The sequence below is a fragment of the Pelecanus crispus genome, chromosome 12 (assembly GCF_030463565.1).
Source record: "Pelecanus crispus isolate bPelCri1 chromosome 12, bPelCri1.pri, whole genome shotgun sequence".
NCBI lineage: Eukaryota > Metazoa > Chordata > Aves > Pelecaniformes > Pelecanidae > Pelecanus > Pelecanus crispus.
This window is the reverse complement of record NC_134654.1, coordinates 5,595,061-5,616,317: the sequence shown is the minus strand read 5'-3', so window position 1 is coordinate 5,616,317 and position 21,257 is coordinate 5,595,061. Positions and strand designations below refer to the sequence as shown.

The window sequence follows — 21,257 nt, the reverse complement described above, 5'->3', positions numbered from 1 at the left end:
CGCTGAACGTACGATCCCGTAACTCTCAGATGGATGTTTATTCTGCGCTCGTCACCCCTGCTTGTTATGGAGGCACATGAATATTCCTCCGTTTGCTTTCTTACAGCTTTCTCATCATGGCAAACCAACAGCAGGGCTAGAAATGGTGCTGACAAATTATTTGTTTTTATTTAGACTAACTGGCTTTCAGTCTTTGCAACACAGAGGAATGCAGCTGTTCTACTTTGCATTTGTTTTTTGATTTCTCCATCTCTTTTTTCAAAGCAAACAAAGGAAAAAAAACCCCAACCCTAACAATAACAACAACAAAGCCAATGACAAACTCTTCACACACCACCACACAATGAGCCTTAAAAAGAAAAACCAGAAAAAACAATTCTGGGTTCATTTTAATCCAGCACGGAGTTGCAGAAAGCAAGCGGAAGACTAACAGACTAAGCTTTAGAGGACAAAGGTAAGACTAATGATAGCTTTTCCCACCTGTACCTTCGAGCAAATGAGGCTCCCCCTTAAATTATGACCTGACGAAGGTAAATTTATCATTTGCTAATCAAAACAACCCTCCTCCAGTCCCATCTGCCATTCGGAGTCTCTCATGACACATCGGCAATACACCCAAAACACGGCTGCCCGTGGCCGTCCATCGGCCACCATCTCGCCAAGCTAGAGGTGGCTGAGCCAAGACACAGGTAACAGCTCGCTCCAAAGCGTCCCGTTAGGATCTGTAAGAACGGAGGCTGCAGGGCAACGAGAGGCTCAGACGAGCAAATTCTTTCTCTTCACGCCGGCGAACAAAGCACAGTGAACAATGAACAAGCACAGTTCATTATACGCGACACCACTGGTGCACAGACAGTTCGGTCTAAGCTCAACTCATCTCGGTCCTCTGCAGGGGCAGGGGTCCCAACCCACCCTGGGCACTTCGGGACAGCACCGCACCAAGGGACGAACTTACTTCGATTCATCTCTGTGCCTCCACAAGAGCCATACCGCAAAATTCAGCCTAACAGATCTGCGCTTTTCCAGTGAAAAGCTGGAAATTTAACAGAGTGCGAACCAAACCCAGAGCTGCGGAGTTACTGAGGAGATGGCAGGCAGGAGAAAGCCCGGGCTGGTGGGACAATATGGACTCATTAAGCCATTGTGAGAAGTGTGCGAACAAACTAAGGACTTCACTACTAAGTGACAAAGATCATTTGTTTAAAAGAAAGGACTAAATCATTTATGGTTCAGCAGTCTGTGGATTTAGCCTACTTGTAACAAAGGTGTTTTGAGAAAAAGCATATTTCTTAAATGGCTTATTACAAATAAACCCAGACACCCCAACAGGCTGAATACAATGTTGATGAGGGCCAGATAAGTACGGGATAAACAGGAAAATGCACTGACCGAGGAGCCTGTGGCCTTAATATACCTAGAAATGCCCAAATTTGAAAAGCTGCCAATGCCAAGAAGTGCCAGCCCTACACGGAGACCTCATGGGCTAGATTCCGGTATCACTCCCAGCCTTTGCAAACGCTGGGGTACAGCTTAATTTTATTATTCCTCTTCAGGTTTTTCTTTCCCCAGCCTCCCTCAGCTGCGGGCTGATGTCCTTGAACCAGAAGGCTCCTCTCTGTCCCAAAACATTTGGTTAATCCTACGCAACACAGCAATAGGTGCCTGCAGAACAACTATTGCCAGTCTCCAGTTACTTCCCAAGCTGCTGAATTAAAGCTCTGGCCCAGGTGCATAAGCAAAGCAAAGGGGCGTCTTCCGAATACTTCAGTGAAAGCACAAACATTCAGAATTAACAACAGCCGTGAATTTCACTCCGCGTATTTGTGGAAATAGTCTTCAGCCAGCTGCTACGAAACACCACGGCTGGAAACTCAAGTTGCAGATTTGCTCTGTACACGTTACATCCATTACACTGGAGAAAAAAATATTTGCTGAACTAGTTTTAAGCCCATACGGGCTGATAATTTAAACGCTGTTTGTCAGACCAATGCAGAGGAGACAGCAACTCTTCAGAGCCTATCGCAGAAAGGGATACAGAATTTTCAACTTTTTCTGACCCCACAAACACTAGTTAGAAGCAACATTTCAAGAAAGTTAGCCTGGAGTTGTTTAAAAAACAATGAAGTAATATTTTAGCCAGGGGCTCTGTGATAAAGGTACAAGGAAGTGCAGTCCTGCAAATAAAAAAACCCAGCCAGCCCATTCATTGGCCCCAAAAGGTCCTTTTCTGCTGATAATCTCACTCGGGTCCTTCTGCTTTGTAGTCTTTAGAAAAATCCCAAGCATGTCCAAAGAGAGGAACATCTGCAGAAGTTTCAAGAAAACACAGAATCTCAGAGGCAACCTCTACCATTCACAGCCTTTTAAAACATGAACTTGGCAGCCCAGCAGCGTGGGCTTCCTAGCTAAAACATATTGCTTAAAAACTGGTGGTGGTGTTGGGGTTTTGTCCTTGAAACACTAGTTTGCTGCTGAAGTTTTGATTTTATGTCTGATAACCATCTCTGTCTCTCTTCCAACCCCCTACCAGGAAGGATCGGTGAGACAAATACCCACAGCTTCCAGGGGAATAAAAGGAAAAGCCAAACAGGAAAAGTAGTTATGAACAATACAGCCCTGGCTTAGTTAATGATCAACGCTGGAACACACAGCATACTACTTTTACCCAATTATCGCAACTTATTTGCATAGAGTTTTTAATAATCAGTGGGTGGTAAGAGGCCTTTTATGCATTGCATTTGTGTTATCGCAATCAGCAAAGAAATAAAAAAGATGAGAAACCCGCAACGACTCCGCTCAGTCAACAGGAAACCCATCCACTGTGCTGGGGGAGCTCAGCTGAGCGGAGGGGTGGGCAGGAAGGGTACGGGGTCAGGTTCCTCTGCCTGCACGTTCCCGTTGCACCCTTGATGGAGTATGAGGCTGTCTTCTGCAGTCATGCAAACCCTGAGGACACAACACACATGGAACTGGAAAGCAGCGCTGCTGGAGTCTGTACTGATCCTACCAGCCTCTACAAGAGATGAAGAGCTAACCAACTTCCTCCCACATTTCAAGCACCTCCAACCAGAGCGACCCTCAGCTCACAAGGCAACTTCAACCAGAGCTGATAGCGGTAACTGGAATCACTCTGCTGACCTTCCAGTCTTTTTGAGCAGCTGCTTCCAAGCACCTCCTCGTCAACTCTTAAATATCATTGACTCTCAGCACAATGGTAAAACACTCACAAAGGTACGGCACTTACAATAGTACAGAGGCAATTAAAGATTTCCAATAACACGCTGCTTGGAGGATTGAGGTCTAATTGCTGAACGGTCAAGGTTTTTGGTAGCAATAACATCGTGAGCACATGAAAAGGTTGTAAGGTTTACCATACAATAAATAAATAAATAAGCAGCTCTCCGAACAATGGCAACAGCAGCTGCACACCTACCCAAGTTCCTGATTTGGCACTTGGAATAATTTAAAATTTGATGGTCATAAACTTTCCGAGCATAAAGGCCACGGCCACATGACAAAGGTAAATGAAAGGGGTGGGGAGGACACGGGCCAAGGCAGGCTGGGCACAAAGACAGGCTGCAGCGAGGAGGAGGCAATACAATGAGCCTGAATTACCCGGTGTTGTAGTTTAGCGTACGGTTTGTAATTACCTGCACAGCCCGTAACTTCCTCTTACATTGTAAAGTGTTGTTTCTTCACACTACACAGAAGAAGGGTTGTCACTTACAAGAAAACTGATTACGTGAGAGAGCAAAAGGCTGCTAAGCCAAGTCTGCGAAACATTTTGTGGCTACCTTTAATGTTTTGCTGAAAATAATTCTGTTTAACTTCTGGGTTTTACTTCTTTTTGTTTTTTTTTTTTTTTTTTAAAAAAGAGCTCCAAGATCTACCCACAACACTGTAAAGAAACTATTCTAGCTCCTCCCCCCCTCCCCCAAGTTTAAAATACTTATAAAAACTATCAGTTAACATCTTATAACAGAAAACAGACTGGTATGAAGCAAGTATGAGAACCGTGGAAAGCAGCAAACATATTCATGTTTTTAGATCCATCTGGCTCCCAAAGTGTTGGGAGGATGAAGTAGTAAACAGTATTGGAGTGCTTTAACACATGCTCAACGTGAGCCCAGGGAGGGCTCCCACTGCTGCTTTCCAGAAAGGAAGCTAAGGCAGAGACAAAAGTATTTAAACATGCAAAAAAATGCACAAAAATGCCAGGAGGATGCGGGCACCAAAGGTAGATGGTTAATTCTCAGGTTCAGAAGAAAGGCTGAGCACCCATCTGCATCTCCAGGCACCACTCCCTTGCTGAACGCTGGCCTGGCAGGACTTGGCCACAGTCGCACAGGAAGGATGTGGCGCAGCAGGGGGCAAGAGCTGGGTCTTCCCAAATCCCAAGTGAGCGCCCTGATCGCTGAATAATCCTGCTTTGCTACCGAGAGATAAAGAGGAAAACCGAGTGACGGAGGAATCTGGCATTATCACAGGGACACGGAAAAAACACTTCAGGGGCACCAACAATGAATGAGATGCCTAAAACTTGGCCAAAGGCAGAGGAAGCGACTGCAGGCAGGAAGAACGGATCTACAGCCATTTCTCCAGGTTTCTTCTGTTAAAAATTCTTTGGTATTTGCAGACTGTCTGAAGTTTTGCTTTTTTTCTTCCTATCTTTCCATCAGCTACCTTAGAGTTTTAGTAGACCAAAGTAAATTTTGAATCCCACACACAAACTAGTAAATCAGCAGAATTCCCACCAGGTTCAACGAGAGTAGCAAGACTTTCTGGAATGAGTTACAACTATAAATTCTGAGCATTTTGATAAACACAAGTTTCTCGGACACTGATTTGAATCCTTGTGAACCTGAAATGAATCAGACCCAGACCAGCTGACTACGTTACTGACTAAAAGCGTCAACACAAGAGTAATTTCTGCTGATCTCTGAAAGTCAGAGCTGATTAGCCAAACACATCTACTAAAGAATACACTGAAACAGAAGTTTCTGATAACGTTTGGGTCACCACTGCCCTTCCCATTCCACAGAGAACACATTTTTAGCACAGCAAACCAACAAAACCTGGCTTTTTAGGTCTTGCCCATGATGAAATAAGAACATCCAATATTAATCAGCCTGTGTGAATTTGTAATTACCCTTTATTTAATTAAATTATTAATTGTAACTTTAAAACAGGCCTTTATTATGCCAGCCCGAAAGCCACAGCACTGTCCTGATTAAGAATGCTATCAAAATATTAATCCTGCGCTCAGCCTTGTGTGAACATTTATGCATGGGCCAAAAGCTCTGTCATTCTCATGCTTATTAATCTTTCCTTCCAGGAGGCAAAGGACAGTGCAAGCTCCCCTGATAACTCAGTTATCTCTCTTCCCAGAAAAGGAAAGGGTGGTCCTTCCAACCAAGTGGCAATTTAAACTACCATGAGGTACAAGACTGCAGGGCTACCAGCGACTGAGGGAGCAGAGACGAGCAGTTATTTCCCCTTTCTTTTGATGCCCTTCCATACAGTCTCAAACTGTGGGTGACGCGTTTGAGCAGCATATAAACCAAACATCTTAAAAGCACTTAAATTGTTACCTAGCTACCTAATACAGCTTGGCAAATCGTCTTGAGCCGTAAGGAAATGTTTCAGCCTATAGTAGGTTGGGTTTTTTCCCCAGAATTACTGCTACTTCCCAAAGTCCGGGGCATATCCAATTTGCATCCTTCCTTCCACAGAACAGTTCAGGTGTGTTACTGATACGTTATCAGCAACCACAGGGAAAGTCATCACGTTTACAGGCAACCGTGAGCAGAAAAAAAAAATGACTAATTACAAGTATTTTGGGTAGAGTACGAAAGGCTCAGAGAGACTTAACTAAACTGATTACCAAACACAGAGGTGATTGCTTATGCTCAAAAAAAGAGGCCACAGAGGCCAGGGACTTATTTCCGTATCGAGCATAAGCAGGGATATCTATTAAAGGCTTCGCAAGTGCAAGGCAGCTCAATTTCTAACAGGGGCTTCTTATGACAAGAACGCAGTTCCAGGTGCAACTCGGCATTTTATCCTACTATCTCTAAGCCTTTCATGATGTTTCCCAGAGATAAAACAGCCGTTGGCTTCTTTAAAGAAATATCAAGCACGACTAGACCACACTGGCTACGTCTCTAAAAGCCTTATCTACCACTCCATAGCAGCCATTTCCCTCCTTAATCCTCCCAGCCAAACCCCACAACTCAGGCAGTCACTGTTAATTATCTACAAATTAAATGATTATTTATATCCGCATTTCAAAGAGGGGTGTGCAGCTGGGGAGACCGATTTTTCAAGCAGCTTAGGACGGGACACAGAGACACTCACTCTGCACTTCATAGCTGCCCAAGACTGACAGTACTGAAAAATTGGCATCAGCTCACGCCGCTCCCTCGTGAGCTGCAGGTCCTGAGTGTAAGGTCTCAGTCCTGCTCCTATTGCACTGACCTGGGGGAAAAAAAAAAAACCCCAACCCCAAATCCGCAGCCCCTATCTGCCACCTTGTGATAAACCAAATCGAGGGATCAAATCGAGGGGTCAAATAAAGGGGCTAATCCCTACTTTAAGCCCAAGAGAGGGCCAAGGTACATGGTCAGAGGAAGCTCGCACCTTGCTAGCGAGGGCCTGGCCGGTGTCTCTGGGGGCGGCGAGGGGAGCGCGCTGCAGCCGGGCCCGCACCGGCCCCCGGGACCCCCCGCACCGGCCCCGGGACCCCCCGCACCGGCCCCCGGGACCCCCCGCACCGGCCCCCGGGACCCCCCGCACCGCGGGACCCGCCGGCTCCGACCGGAGGACGGGCAGACCCGGATTTCCCCGGGCAGCCACGGTCTAACACCTACCGAAGCGCCTGGCCGAGACCCGCAGTTTTGGTGGGGAAGAGCAAAGCGAACGAGCGGTAACGGAGAAGCGGGCAGCCCCGCGGTGCCGCTGCCCCCCGCAGCCCCGCTCCCACGGGAAAGTTTGCCCGCGGGGGATCCGCGGCGGAGCCAGCTACCGAGAGCGGGGGGAGCGCAGCCCGGGCGGCCGCCCGGCACCCGGGGGAAGCGGGGGGGGACCCGTTCGGAGCCGGGGCAGGCGGAGCGGCAGCCGGTTACTCACAGCTGGGCGATGGCGCCCTGGGAGATGACGGCGTTGTCGGAGAAGTAGGGGATCATCGCGGCTCCCCGCCGAGGCGGCCGCCCTGCCCCGCGGCATGGGGATCCGCTGCCGCCGCTCTGCCCCGCGGCCCCGCCGCGCTCCGGCCGCCCCCCCCCCGCCCACTGCGCAGGAGCGGCCCCGGCGGCGGGGCGGGACCGGGGCGGGACCGGCCTGGCCCCGCCCCCTGCCCGCACGTGGCGCCGGGGCCGGGAGCGGTGGGGCCGGGGTGGCACCGGCGGCTGCCCCGGGAGAGCGGGAAGGGGACGGGCGGCCGGGCGGCTTCCCCCCCCCCTCCCCCTTTTTTTTTAATTTTTTTTTAAATCCTCCTCGATATGGGCCAGAAAAGCCGGGGAAGGCTGGAAACTTTGAAAGTAGGTTTGAAGCAGCACATCAAAAGATTTTGGGGTTTTTTTTTCTTTTTTTTTGCAAAAGGCAGGCAGCGACCTTAATTTCTCTCCTGCAGGAGACGGGGGGGGCGGAATAGTTCTTGGCAATAACTTTCATATGCAGAGACTTGACAACTCGTTTTCTGCCAAAGGAGAAGAGAAGCAGCTGCCTTCCAATGCTATTTAATCTTTAGTTCCATCGCCCCTCAGGAGAAAAGGAAGAAAGGAAGTTCTTCAGAACAGAAATCTTGTCCTCTGGCTGCTGGGAATTCAGATGTTACAGCGCAAGGGAATAATATAACAGCGTTTTCCAGGCGGAGGGGCAGCTTGCTTATTCCAGTCCTGCACATGGGACTCTGTTCCAGATGGGCATTCTCCAGCCCTTGCACCGAGCGAGCGGTTTAAGTAAGGACTGTGGGAAAACAACCGAGAAACCTTGGAAGCTAACTCAGTTTTCCATTTCCCATAGGAATGCAGGCCATCCCAGCACAGAGAGACACACGTAAAATACTATTCTTACGTAGTCTGGTGCGGATGGCACGTGCTCAGACCCAGTAACAAGGCACAAGTGAGTTGGCATTGGAAGATGCAAGTTCAAACACATGGACTTATTAATTACACCTACTCAATAGTGAAAAAATACTGCTGGGCATCACTGCGGAACTGCCCCTGCGATCAGACAGCAGAGCTGGAACCCAAAATAAAGCTTCGTGCAGGGTTTATTTCCAACTATTAACTAAAACTTTATTTGGAAGTTTAAAAAAATAACACAGCGCAATGGCGACTGCTTCAGGTCTGAGACTTCACAGGAGCAAGATGGACACTTGTCCGAAAGGTCTCAACCATCCCCACTTCAGGGACTCACAGAGAAAAGGACAAAGCAGTAGAATCTGTGATTCTGCAAGTTCTTCTAGAATATGGCTTGGTTGCATTAATTTAAGCAATGTCATCTTACATAGCCGAGAGCACATCTCTGGTAATGGTTCCTCACAGCTGTAAAGAAAACGCCGTGCCAGCTTGCTGCAGTGCCAAAAAAAAAATCATTTTGTTAGGCAGAAATGAAGTCGGTTGCAAGAAGCAGTGGAAAAATCAGGACGTTAGAGAAACGGAGGGTAACTCAATCCTTGCAGAGGTCAAAAGACTGGCAAGAACCTCATACTCAGTAGTAACACATGCCACACATTCATAGACTGAAAAACAAACCCAGAACTTGTGTTCTAATTAATAACTTAAGGGCTTTATTCAAGCACTGCAGAAGACTAAATGTACTTAGATACTGCCCAGATGTCAGATTTCTTACATGCAACTAACATTACAAAGGCAAGCCCTCAAAAACTGTTAAAAACAAGTGCAGTGATTAACTACAAGCAATGCTCTGAAAGCAGCTACTCATAACATATGGATAATAGATTTGCAAATTAATTAGTCCTGGATTAATACAGTCGTGCACTGCATCTCCATATGCTAGGAGACCAAACGCTGACACAAATATCCCAGCTTTTCTCTTTTTGAACCTTTAGAAAACACAAGTAGGAAATCCTCAAATAGATTCATATATTGAAATCTGCACTAATAAAAGGTATTTGAACCTGGTTTTGTTGCCATGAAGACTGAAATACCAGCCTGAGACTGGCACTGCCTTCAGGCTACATGTTAGCGAGAGCAGCATTTGGGTTCCCACTGTCCATTTGTACAGCATGTGTTATTTTCATGCCCTGCTTTTTTAAAAATCAGACTTAAGGAACAACCCTATTTCTTTGTCAAAGATGCATCCTACGTTTAGACATGAGCAGAAGTATTGACCCAATAATCTGATCTCTCAGCATGCAGGAGCAAGCAGAAAGAAGGGTCTTTGAGGGGTTGCACAACAAGATGGAGTTGAAGGCAGCAGGGCACAAGACAGCCAAGAAATTACTCTTTGCTGGAAGCAGGTGCACTCTGCTGGGACAAATACATAAAGAATTTAAAGTGCGCAAAATTGCAGTGATGACAGGTAGCAGTCTAAATCACTACCGTGCTGCAATAGAGCATGTGAGCGCAGCCATTAATCACTGCATGACAAGATGTAAATAAGTCTGTCTGGGGTCTCAAGTGCTTCCCAGCCCAGTGCACGAAATTACACTTTGCTGGGGGGGGGGGGGGGGGGGCACTGCCCGTCCGAGTTTTTGGCCAGCATTTTGTGCTCCCCAGGAGGTCACAGGATTGGCAGGGCCATGCCGCCTGCTGCAGAGACAAGCGGTAAACACCACCGCGACTGCACTCAGTACAGCACGACCCTTGTTGGGCAGCGGGACTTCATTTAACCTTTGAACACTACACAGACTAATAAACTACAGTTACATACATCATGCAAGACACACTGTAAAAAAACCCAGCCCAAAACCTTTGCAAAGCTAAGTCAGCGACTCTCCAGCAGCTAGAACCAGTTATGGAAGCATCACGGAAAAAACCTACGGAAAAAAACTACGATGAAGAGTGCTAAGGAGATCTGGCCAGGCACTTCAGGAGGAGGGAACAGAGGGAATGCCCACCAGAGCCACCTCTGGAGGAAAGTTTAAAGGGGTGGAGGGAGAGCACGTATGCACAAATCTCTTGTATTGACTTGCAGTGTTCTGCCTGGCAGACAACAAGGCTGAAAATACATGGTTTGTTCATACAATCATCATCTCCCCCAGTGTCTGTACCTCAAAGCTATAGAGTCACAGTAGCTTGCCCCAGTAACTTCAGCTGCCTTACTTTCTTTGTGAAATTTAACACATTTTGATCTTGCACTGATGTAATAGAGTAATTCTGTGTCCTGTACAGGGCTAGCAGCTTGCAAATGGGATTCTCCTTGTACAGCTGAGGCCTTGGGACACAGGTCAGCACTAGAAATGCATGAAGCACTCTTAAGTCAGGTTTTGCATTAGCATGCACAGATCTGACACTTGCAGAAAGCGTGCTTCCAGCTGGACAGGGAGTCCTGTAGTGCACACAGTCCACATGTAAAGAGGGCATTAATCAAGCTAATGTTTCCATCCAAGATGAACAGCTTAAGGCTAAACTGCTGCTTCTTGTCAGGCCACACAAAGGTGTGGGTGTCACCATATTCCACCCACTCCTATCCCACAGGGGTTTGTTGAGTGTCTGCTCACATGCTAAGATAAGACAATCCGTGCTCCAGATTTAATCATTAGGCATGTTCAATTCTTAGCCTACACTGACCTCTTTTCATTTCAGAATATGTCTGCCAGCAAGACTTTTCTCTGGTCCTTTCAGTTCTCTCCTTCTGAAGAGCCCTAATGAAGACAATATATTGCCATAGCCTTTCTATAGAAACTTATTCCAGTGGGTATGAAGGGGTGGGTATTATTTTAAGTCCGTTTGGACTGAAGTCCAGGCACTCTGCAAAAACAAGCAATGTTCTTCTCTTCCTCCAACGCAGCAGTGTAAACCTGTGGAAGGTACTACAGCTGTAACGTTAGCCGTGTTCAAGGTAAAGGGAACAGTGGGATGTTGTCAGGCATAAGAATTTTGGCCTCAATCTGTCGGTATCAGTGTAGCAGATAAGGCAGTGCAGAATCTGGACCCGTGTTTTCAGGGGATTATGAAAAAAAAAAAAAAACTTGTGAAGCTGCTGGGTTAGGCAAACAAACCTCCCCCTCACCACCATCACATCCTCTCCCCACAGAGCGATGAGCTACGGCAGTGCCGGCTCAGCCACCTTCACTGCACATATGGAAAGTTTGTTCTTTACGGCTGGGCAGCTGTTTCCGGTGTCGTTTATGAAAAGTTACAGAATTTTGAAAACAACACATCACTGCCCACAGCTGAGCCCTGGAGTCTTGCACAGGCACTGCCTGAGAGAGCAGAGGTAGCAAGTTCATTTCCGTGTGCAGAGGTGGGGCCGAGCGCTTTGTTTTTCTCGCCATCAGCTACACTCAATCTTTCCCCACAAAGCCAGCTGCCTCAGCATCAGGTCTGATGGGGAAAAAGCATCCTAAGAGGTATCTTTGAAGAATATGGTGCCACACTCCAGCTGTCTGAGGGTCAAAGGATCTGATGCTCCTGCTTTTTTGGTGGGAGGTCAGTTGATTCAGCCTATTGCTATGAGGACACGTGGCCTTCTGCAATAAACAGAGTCTACAGATGAGTGAGTGGATTAAGAGTCCAAACATCTGACTTATCTGGGGAGAGCCTTAAATTAGTGCAGCAAACCTGTAAACAGGTAGACACAGATCCTTTGAGAGCAGCCCCTCCTGCACCCGTCTCCTATTGCTGCCTACCCTCCTCGGAGGGAGAAGTTGATCTGTCAGAAGTCTTCTGGCCATTTTTAGCATGGGAGACAAAGCCTACTGCGTTATGTAGTCCAATTTATCAGGAAAACATGAAGCCATTTCAGTAACAGTGATCATAAACAAGCCAATGCATGCAGGGCAGAGTAAGATATAGTAAAGAAACAAAGCTTTCCCAGTAAGAGGGATGCCACCCACCAAGGCAGCACTTACATACACCAGCTTCAGTACACACAGTAAGGGAAATTTAACAAAGTAATTATAAAGGAGCCCATATCTAGGTGTTTTTTTTTTTTTAAAAAAAAAAAAAAAAAAAGAGGGGGAGGCAGGAACAGGGAAAGCACACAAAACTATACTTGAATCCTGAAGAACCAGTCAGAACAGGAAGCCACGTTCTAAATTTGGTTATTTAAGCCGTCAAAGAGTATTTCTGTTTCCAGTTCTTGAGCAAAGAAATCAGACAGGCACAGGGGTAGAGTGATAAGCATCACAGAAAGAAAAAAGCCTTGCTTTTAAAGCCCGTTTGGTCAGTTGCCCATCATGATCAATGATAAGGCTTCTTAGTTGAGAATTCAACGCCTATTTTGCAATATTATCCCTTCATTAAACCCTTCCCTCACAAACCCCACACCCAATCGTTGTATAGTTTACTTATCATTAAATCTTAGAGGGTCTGACACGAAGAGGTCAATGCTCAATTACACCCCTTTTACAGAGGCAGAAGCAAAGAACACTGAAGGGACCTGAGCAGTGCCACCAGGCAGCAGGGGTAGGAAAAGGGACACCAGCAGCAACGTCTATCGCTCTGGTCTTTCAACAAGCAATACTAATGTTGGACCGGGGTAACACACTGAGACACAACTTTTGCTGAAACATCTTCTCCCACAGCCACCTTCTCCTGCTTTCTGGAGAGCTGCCTTCTGCGTGCATTCAAGCAAACCAAGAGGAGCTTTGCAGAAACTAGTTCTTTGGATGCAAAAACTACAGTGCATCCTATTTGCACAGCAAACTGCTCTCCATGCAAACATCTACGTTGGTACTAAAAAGTTAATCCAGACCCTTGCAAACTGTTACAGCACTGCTCCAAGTCCAGCACAGAAGAAACATGCCTGAATGACATGTCTGAGATCATAAAACAGGTAATGTGTTATTTCAGTGACCTATGGAAAAGAAATATCTAAATCCTCTGAACTGGCAAAAACACACCCCTAATTTTATAAAGGAATGTTTTTGATGCAAAGATACCAAAGAGCTGAATGTCAACAAGTCCAGAAACCCTGGCCCAGATTCTCAAAATACATGTAAGTGCCTGAAATCCACACAGAGCTGAAAACTCTGAGGATTCAGGTTAAACTTTGAAGCCTTGCCAAGGTGCCCTACCAGGAAAGGGACCAGAACGGCTATTTTGGAGTTTCCCTTTCTGTTTACAACAGGAATCTTTCCTTAACTTAGATTCCTCCAGCTTAGAGCACCTGGTTCATGCTCAGCAGGAGACACAAGCACGTATGGAATCCTTATGGCACCTCCTGGTCAGCCCCTCCTTCGCTAACCTCTGAAGAAGGAGCACAAGTGCATGGGGGCAGCTGTTCTGGGCTTGCTCAGTGCCAAGCAGACCCCTTCGCTAGCTGAAGGATCTGACCCGCCTTCATTCCTTTTACTTCCCAGTTTCTCTTTGCCTTGTTCCTCATTCTCCTCTGTTCACACACTTAGAATGACAAATTAAAAAAAAACACTTTTCATAAGCATTCATATTTTGAACAAGCTCCGTGCTATAGCATCGTATGTTTACCTGGTAATTTGGTAATGCAACGTTATTAGTCTGCTTGATTCTTCAGCCTGAAGGTCCCATCCGAAGTCATCTTACACATTATTGTGATCCACAGGTATGTAATCGGACTGGACTGAGTATGTTGTAACTACAGACATAGACCTTGCAGTGAACTAGGCCTGCAGATATCTGTTACTAATCTAATAAACCCAAGTTTTACTACAAGTGCTATGCCTTTGCTCACAGTTTGGTGATAAAACACCTGGTATGCAAAAATGAAGACCACAGACCCACTTTCATGAATCATGATGTGTGGCCCACAGAACTTTTTCTGGTGGTCAGCAGAGCTGGCAGATTAACAGAACAGTTCTTTATCTCGGTATTACATTCTCCACAAGCAGCTGTAGTAAATGCCACAGAGAGGCTAAGCTGTCACTGAAAGGAAAGACAGAAAGATGGATTCAGGAAACACATTCTAAAGATAAGGTTCATACAAGAGCTTAGTAATCTCCGGCACGGATAAACGCAAGCTTTCCCGTACATCACACACACAGTCCCTTTAACTGAAGAGCTGGAGCTAACAGAGTGTCTTGCACACCCATTAGAAGATCCAACTACTGTTGAAGTACCAACAAAATAAATGTTTGGCAGCTGCAGCAGCAAGCAAAGGAAGCGCACGGAAGGTTTAGTCACTAGCACTCACAGCGCATGGTTTTTGGAAATCTCCCTTGTAACACAAGATATGCTTTAAGAACAACCCCAAGTGTCAGGACCCCACCACAGGAGCACCAAATGGCGATGATACACATCTCCAAAAGTCACAACAGACACAGGATGCTGCAGATTCGCACATCTCAAGGCGGACTGTAAATGAGCCTTCTGAAGTGCAGTCAATTCGTATCACAGAATCACTCCTCTCTCTCCCAGGGACTAGCACACATCTGCCGTAACCCTCAGGTAGTGAGAAGCCTAAAATAGGTCTCAGTTTAAAAAGAAAAATCAACCAAGTTGGCTGTTGAGCTGTTGCCCTATACAAGGAAACACATGCACCAAATCCACTTACTATTTGAAAAACAACTTTTATATTGTTATAAACCATAAGCTCCTGCATCAGACTGCGGTCTTCCGCTCCTAAAACAAAGGTATTTACTCACAACTTGAAACCTGGAGGCATCTTGGCACATCCAACTGTTATCATGGCAATAATCTGATTTGCTTTCCTTCCCAGTTCACTCCTGGAAGGAACTATTTTGACAAAAAAAAAAAAAACCAAACCAGAAGGTAAGCATACTTAAGCTGCAAAAGGTGGTTTGGTTTTGTTGGTTTTTTCGTTTTTTTTTCCTTTCTTTTTTAACACCACTCTCCCACCCCCACCTGAAGAGGGGAGGAAGGACAAGCACTTTTTGAGATCATTTTCAGGAAACAAACCCCAGATTTCAAGCAGGACCTAATCACTTTCTGTGGCACTTCAAGAGAATGACAGGTTCCTCAGCTTTACCAAAGCAAACCGGCTTCAGTCTGACCTAGCACCAGGCCATAAAAGTTCAAAGAATTGCTCTGAAGTCCCCCGCAGCCTCGCTAGGCAATACACCTAACTCAATTTTATATGCAGCAGTTCCCATGCAGCCTCAAATGCTGCATTTCAGCAACGAGCACAGTTTCAAGGCACACAGAACTGGTAAATACACAGATAGTGTGCAAATGGAGGCACCGTTTCAAACATAAAGCCAAAAAGCAACCGGCAGATCCTGACAGCAAATCCAACGCAGACTGCAGCACCATGTTCTTTGTCAGCAAAACAAAAGGTGCTGAATCCTTACAACCTTGGCACAGAGCACACAAAAACCTGAACATCAGTACGTCAGCTGGTGTAAACACAACTCAAAGCTCAATATACATGCATTTTAGGTAAGTGTTAACAACGTTGGGATGATGCAAAGATATTGTTAACACAGATGCTCCATTAAAGAGTGTATTCAGCATGGCAGCAGCACATCTAGGGATGGAAGGAGAGCTGCACAGGCCAGCTAGCTGTACAGCCTCCAGACAGCCTAATAAAAATGTCTAGAAGGTAGCTATGAAGGTAATAAATGCAATAAATAGATTGTTCGGGACATCTGGTTGTGCAGTACTCTTAGTCCCATTAGCCAAGAGTTAGACAGGTGACAAGGACTGGCTCAATCAGGGACTCCAGAGCAAGAACTTGGGCCCATATCACCATTTGGGGGATCTTCACCCATAAACTGCAAGAATGGTCACAGCTTCGGCAGGGTACAGAGACCCTCCTGGGCTTCCCCCAGAGCAGGGCTTGGGTATGAGAGAAAAAATTCCAGAAGCCTAGCTGGTTTTCACCTATTTGCTCAGCTTCAGGTATTTGCAGTATTAATTTTCTGTGGTTTGTAGTAATGGATAGAAGTCTATAAGAATTAGGTCCGTGTTGATGATACCCAAGTACTTTCCTCAAGAAGGAAAACAAACCATTCCTCTTTGCATTAGTAGCAGTTTGCCAGAAAGTACTGTTTCAAGCATCTTCCAAGGATAATTGCAGAGCACACACGAACTCTGCTTCTGCACATCTAATAGCTCTTTCCATCTTTTGGAGAAAAGCTTTAAGTGGATTCTGCCAATTCACAAAGCAGAAAACTCCTCATTCCGTGATGGTGCTGGTAGAAGCAGTCTTGTGGCGAGCGCAGACTTGTCATGTCATTAGACTGCTCTGTAAAGCATCTTTAAGTTTAAACAACAATTTCACACACTTCCTCTCCCTTTGTCTGCAAGACTTGAGTCCGTGCAATCACAGTCCTCTGTGGTATTAAATCTTAAAGAGCACAAACAGGTCAGCACCCAGATAGATTCTTTGGTTTAGATATGATGATCTTGATGTACCTACCTACAAGTTTAAGCTCCTGTTTGAAGTTAATTTCTCTGCCTCTTTGGAGTACATTTAGACTGGTTGCTCTTCATAGCCAGGGCTCAACAAGCAGTAGTCACTCCTGCTCTCATACTGCCCATCTTTTCTGCATGCTCCCCTTCACCTCAATATATAACCCATATCTCATCAGTGAGAAAAGATAAACAGCAGAAACCTAACACAAGGAGCTATCTAGAAATTGCTAGGCACAGGACTAGCAATGTTGTTGAGCTGGATCTAAGTAGAACATTGGTCTCATTTGAGACAGCAATCTCTAGACTGTGCAGAGACATAGAGACTCAAGAGGATGGAAATGAAGGCTGTACAAAATGATCTTCAACACTGATCGCTGCAAAAGTCTTTTGACACCAAATATGTCTATGTGCTTATGCTTAGGTCTAAGCATGAACATCTCTATGCACTAACATCCTATTTAATAAATATTGAAAACTTATTTTATTAACCCAAACATGCCTTAGCCACAGTAGTACTCTGCATCCCAGTTAACGGGATGAGTTTGGGCACGCTTGATGCCAACCATGCTACCCTGAGGTAGCGTTTGAACAAATTTTACATGAGTGCAGGAGACGAAAGGACTCCTCGTCAGAAGAATTTTACAAATAGCAAAAATCCCACCCCACACACTGCCTGTAGCTACAGCCAGGTCACCTGAACCATAGCTCAGGAGAACTTCACCAGCCTGGCCTTGCCCAGGCAGGCAGCTAGGAATGTCAGGCTGCTGCAGAGCGTTACTTCGGTGACGTTGCAGCTGATAACGTACCTTTCTTTTAAAGCCAAACTCAGGCCATTGCCTTTTTACTGTCTGCATTTTTAATAGCTACTACTTGCTATGTTCCCTTGAAAACTGGGGATTAGATATACTCAAAAGCTGTTTATAGACAACTGCTGCTCCTCCACAGCAGGACTCCAGGTTGACTACTTACCATGTCTGACTGTATTATTTTTATCCTACTGTAATCAAACACATTTAACACCCACCCCCTTGTTTTCCCTAAGAGGGATCTTGATTTCAGTTAGCTTTCTGACCCCAGCAACAGGAGTCACGGAGTTCAGATCACCACATCAACAGCAGGTTGTCATTTCCTACCCCAGGAAGTTATTTAAAATATATTAAAAAATGCTCATTTCAAACCTAATCTACAATGTTTGCTAAGTGCCCACAACAATTAAATACCTCCCATCCCCTCCAATACATTATGTATACTGAGATCAAGTCATGAGTTGATCTTGTGACTGCTGAAAGGCTAAGAGTAAAATTAAAAAAATCGGATTTTAGCTGAGTTCAGTTTGAGCCTTTGGGAATTGTGCTTTCCAGCTTTCCTCTCACTCATGAAAGTTATAAAAGGAAGAAATGCAATTCTTAAATCATCATTTAAGGGTAGAAGACTGAAGGAAACAGACCAGTCACCTTCCCCAGCCCACACAATCACAGGACTACACTGAAATAATGGGAATGCGCAACCAAGACGTCTTTTTCTTTTGCAGATTCATCCAAGTTGGCCCCAAACCCAAAGCCCAAAACTTGTTCAAGCCTTTTAAATACTAGAAATTATGGCTTCCATTGTTACCTACTCACACAAACAACATTAAGCAAAGAACTGTAACAGCCAAAGAGCTCAAAGTGAGAACTATTTCACCTTCACTTCCCCTTTACTCCCTCTGGAGGGAATCTTACACCTTTCATAAAATTTGACTGTAACATTTTAAGCCAAGAAAGTGCTCCTGCTGCTGAAGAAGTTACCTCGTATATACAGTTTTTGCTTTTATTAACTTGAGCTGAAATAATTCTTTTGATGGCTTAGAGAATAGGAGACAAAGCCTGCAAGACTTCAAGAAGTTCACCCTTAAGACTACAACTACGTTATAAAAACACCATTTATACTTGTCACTGTTCAATCAGCGAGTTTCAATGTTTGTTTGGTTTTTAGAGATAAACATTTATCAAATAAGGTTCTTCCTGAAGCAACCGAAACCAGCATTTACAAAAGCGAATATCTCCACACAAAACAATCCCAATTAAAAAAAAAAATCTTGTAAATTCTCAGTGTTTTCCTAACTTTGGAGTAAATGTTTGGTTACCTGCATCAGCAGCAAATATCTATGCATCCACTGAACATGGTATTTTAAGAAGCAGGTGCCCTTATGGCATGGGGTCACCCTGTGCTTCAGCTTCTACAAATACAACTTTTCACAGATCCCAAAGATGTACACAAGGGCATAACCAGGAGGTGAAGAAACACAGTTAGAGGATGACTAGCACTGCTGAAGTCTCTCTTGTGATACTCCTACTAACTAGAATAATCCAATTCAGCTCTTGATGGCAAGAGAAACTTTTTAACCAGAGAACAAGAGTTTCTCAGTACGGTTATTCCTCTCAGAATACTCTTGAGGATGGACCAAATCCTGAGAAACACCATACAACATTGGAGGGAGCTAAGGAACAACACAACCAGGATTTGTTCCTAAGATATAAGCAAAGTCTCCACATGCACAGAGAAGTGGAGTATCACCATCTTATTCGGAACATGTCTGCAGGCAGGACACCACTTCCAGGATGCAAACAGCAGTCTGGGGAATATACTCACTGACATCATTGTGAGCTGGTCCCCATATATATTTTTTTAGTGTGTAATCTGACTTTTCCTGTTTCCTGCTGCAGCAACCCCTTTACTAGGAGCATCATTTAGGCGATAGTTAAATATATTTTTCAGTAAGGTACACATGAGATGGTTGTGCAACATTAACAACAGGCAGAAAATGATGCATATTTGCGGAACATGCCAGAACAACAACAAAACCCCCTGTGGAACATTTCAGAGAGACAGGTATCCTCGAGGACTCCTGCAAGCCTCAAGCGACAATCTTACCTTCTGGGCTGGGACCGGCATTCTTCTTCCCCACTGTCTGCCTCCTGCATACATAGGAAAGGAGAAAAAAGTTAATATGCTTTAATATATGCAGAATCCAAAAACTTGCATTTCACTGGTTTGATTGTAGAAGGCAAAGGAGACTCTCACTGCTTCTGCATGTAGCTGTCACTACAGAGGAACTCACTTTCTGCTCAGCTGTCACTTCATGTTCTCTCAAAACCCTTTTAAAAACTCTGCATTACAAGAATTTTTGCCATGGCAGGATTTAGCATGCTTTTGCATGGACTTCCAATGACCCCTGCCAAACAAGGCAGGCCAAGAGCCAAACACATAGTTTAGTTCTGGACAAAAAACCCTGGGTTTTTTATTACCTTTATGTAGATCATATTAATTCATAGTCCAGTGTCAGCAATCAAGTGCAAGAATCCACAAAACCAGCAAGTAATAAACCTGCCAAATAGGACTGGGTGAGCGCAGATAAGACTATAAAGTGGAAATTTGACATACTATGCTGCTTTAGATGCAAAATTAACACGCACAATCCCTAACGTACTGTGGAATTTTACTAGGCCTACCTACTAAAGCCCAAAGCAATACCTCAGTAGAGCGATCTCAGCGATTAATTCTGCTTCACAGTACATTTACATACGCATTGCCAGGCACTGGCAGGAGATGGGGTATAGGATCTGTTTTATCAGTGAAAACTTACTATATTCGTGTAAGTCTGCAGGAGCAACACATTTTAAAACACACCAAGTGTTCGGTCAGTGCAGGGGTATCCCAAGACAACCAGAGTTCAGCACAAGGTGACAGAGGAAGAAAAATGACAGTTTTGTGTCTAGCTTGCTTTGGGCTTCCCTCCCGCTGAAGATCTCCTCTCCAGTGAGCACACACCATTTGCTGGCAGTGTCTGATCCAACAGGAGGTGTACAGAACTGACCCACATTAAAGAGCAAGACCTCAGTATGGCACCATGTATTTTGGCTATTTTTTCAAGGCACAAACCAGCAAGTACGTGGTTGCAAGAGACCTCTGCCACTATGACAACAGGGGTGCTAACGTTTTACTAACGAAGTCATGTGGTGGGCACTTAACTCCCTGAAGTGTTCTTTTTTTTTTTTTAAACTCGTTACAGAGTTCTTTTCTATCTAACTTTTACCGAGCTCCAGCAGAGTTACTGCATTTTTCTCATTTTTCCACCACTCATCCCACCATCCTTTAAGATGAACACATCCTCTCATAAGCAAAGATGCTGGCATGGATTGTGTCATGGCAACAGTAGAGTGAACAGCCATGTTCTGTAGCTTGCATTACTCCTGAACTCAAGGGTCACTTTATCAACACAGAATTATGCACTTCTACTGTGCTTCTGAAACAAGAAAACAGGGACAAAGGAAGTCCAGAGTTGTTGTTCTGCAAACACCTGCAGAAGAGCTGAAACTCTGAAGCCAAAATGTCAGCAGAGAGCGATGGCATGTCACACAGGGATGAAGTCAGAGGCGATTTATACCAACACAGTCACCATGCTCTCCTGCCCAGCACTGCCCCCTGACCAAACACCTCTGCAACAGGCTCCGATAACGTTCTCCCACAAACAACCCCATGCGAGACCGTACAGCTCTTCTGAGAAGGGAAACTATCCTTTTCTTCCTCTTCAGCATCCTTCAGCAGAGCAATTTGAAAGATGCTCTATCGTGCATACATTGCTTTCTGTTCTACATACTACACAGCATACTGATGGAAAAAAAGAAAAAGCGTGTAAGAGATTTCATGGGCTAGGGGAAGGCTGGGAAATGAGAGAAATGTCCATTCCAAATGGAGTCAGTGGAAAAAAGGAAAAGAATTGTGCATCCTAGGCCT

The 21,257-nt window shown here is 45.2% G+C and overlaps 1 protein-coding gene across 3 annotated transcripts in view; it reads right to left on the bottom strand.

Moving 5' to 3' along the window:
• The window catches only part of SSH2 (slingshot protein phosphatase 2), a 101,190-nt gene that overhangs the window by 47,057 nt on the left and 32,876 nt on the right, over nt 1-21,257 (bottom strand). For 2 of the 3 annotated variants that reach the window (XM_075719433.1, XM_075719434.1), the window contains one exon: nt 19,395-19,438. In XM_075719433.1, coding sequence (XP_075575548.1) covers nt 19,395-19,438 — 44 coding nt within the window. Of the gene's footprint in view, nt 1-7,128; nt 7,201-19,394; nt 19,439-21,257 lie in introns of those variants that run through there. The other variant, XM_075719435.1, reaches the window with a different exon arrangement.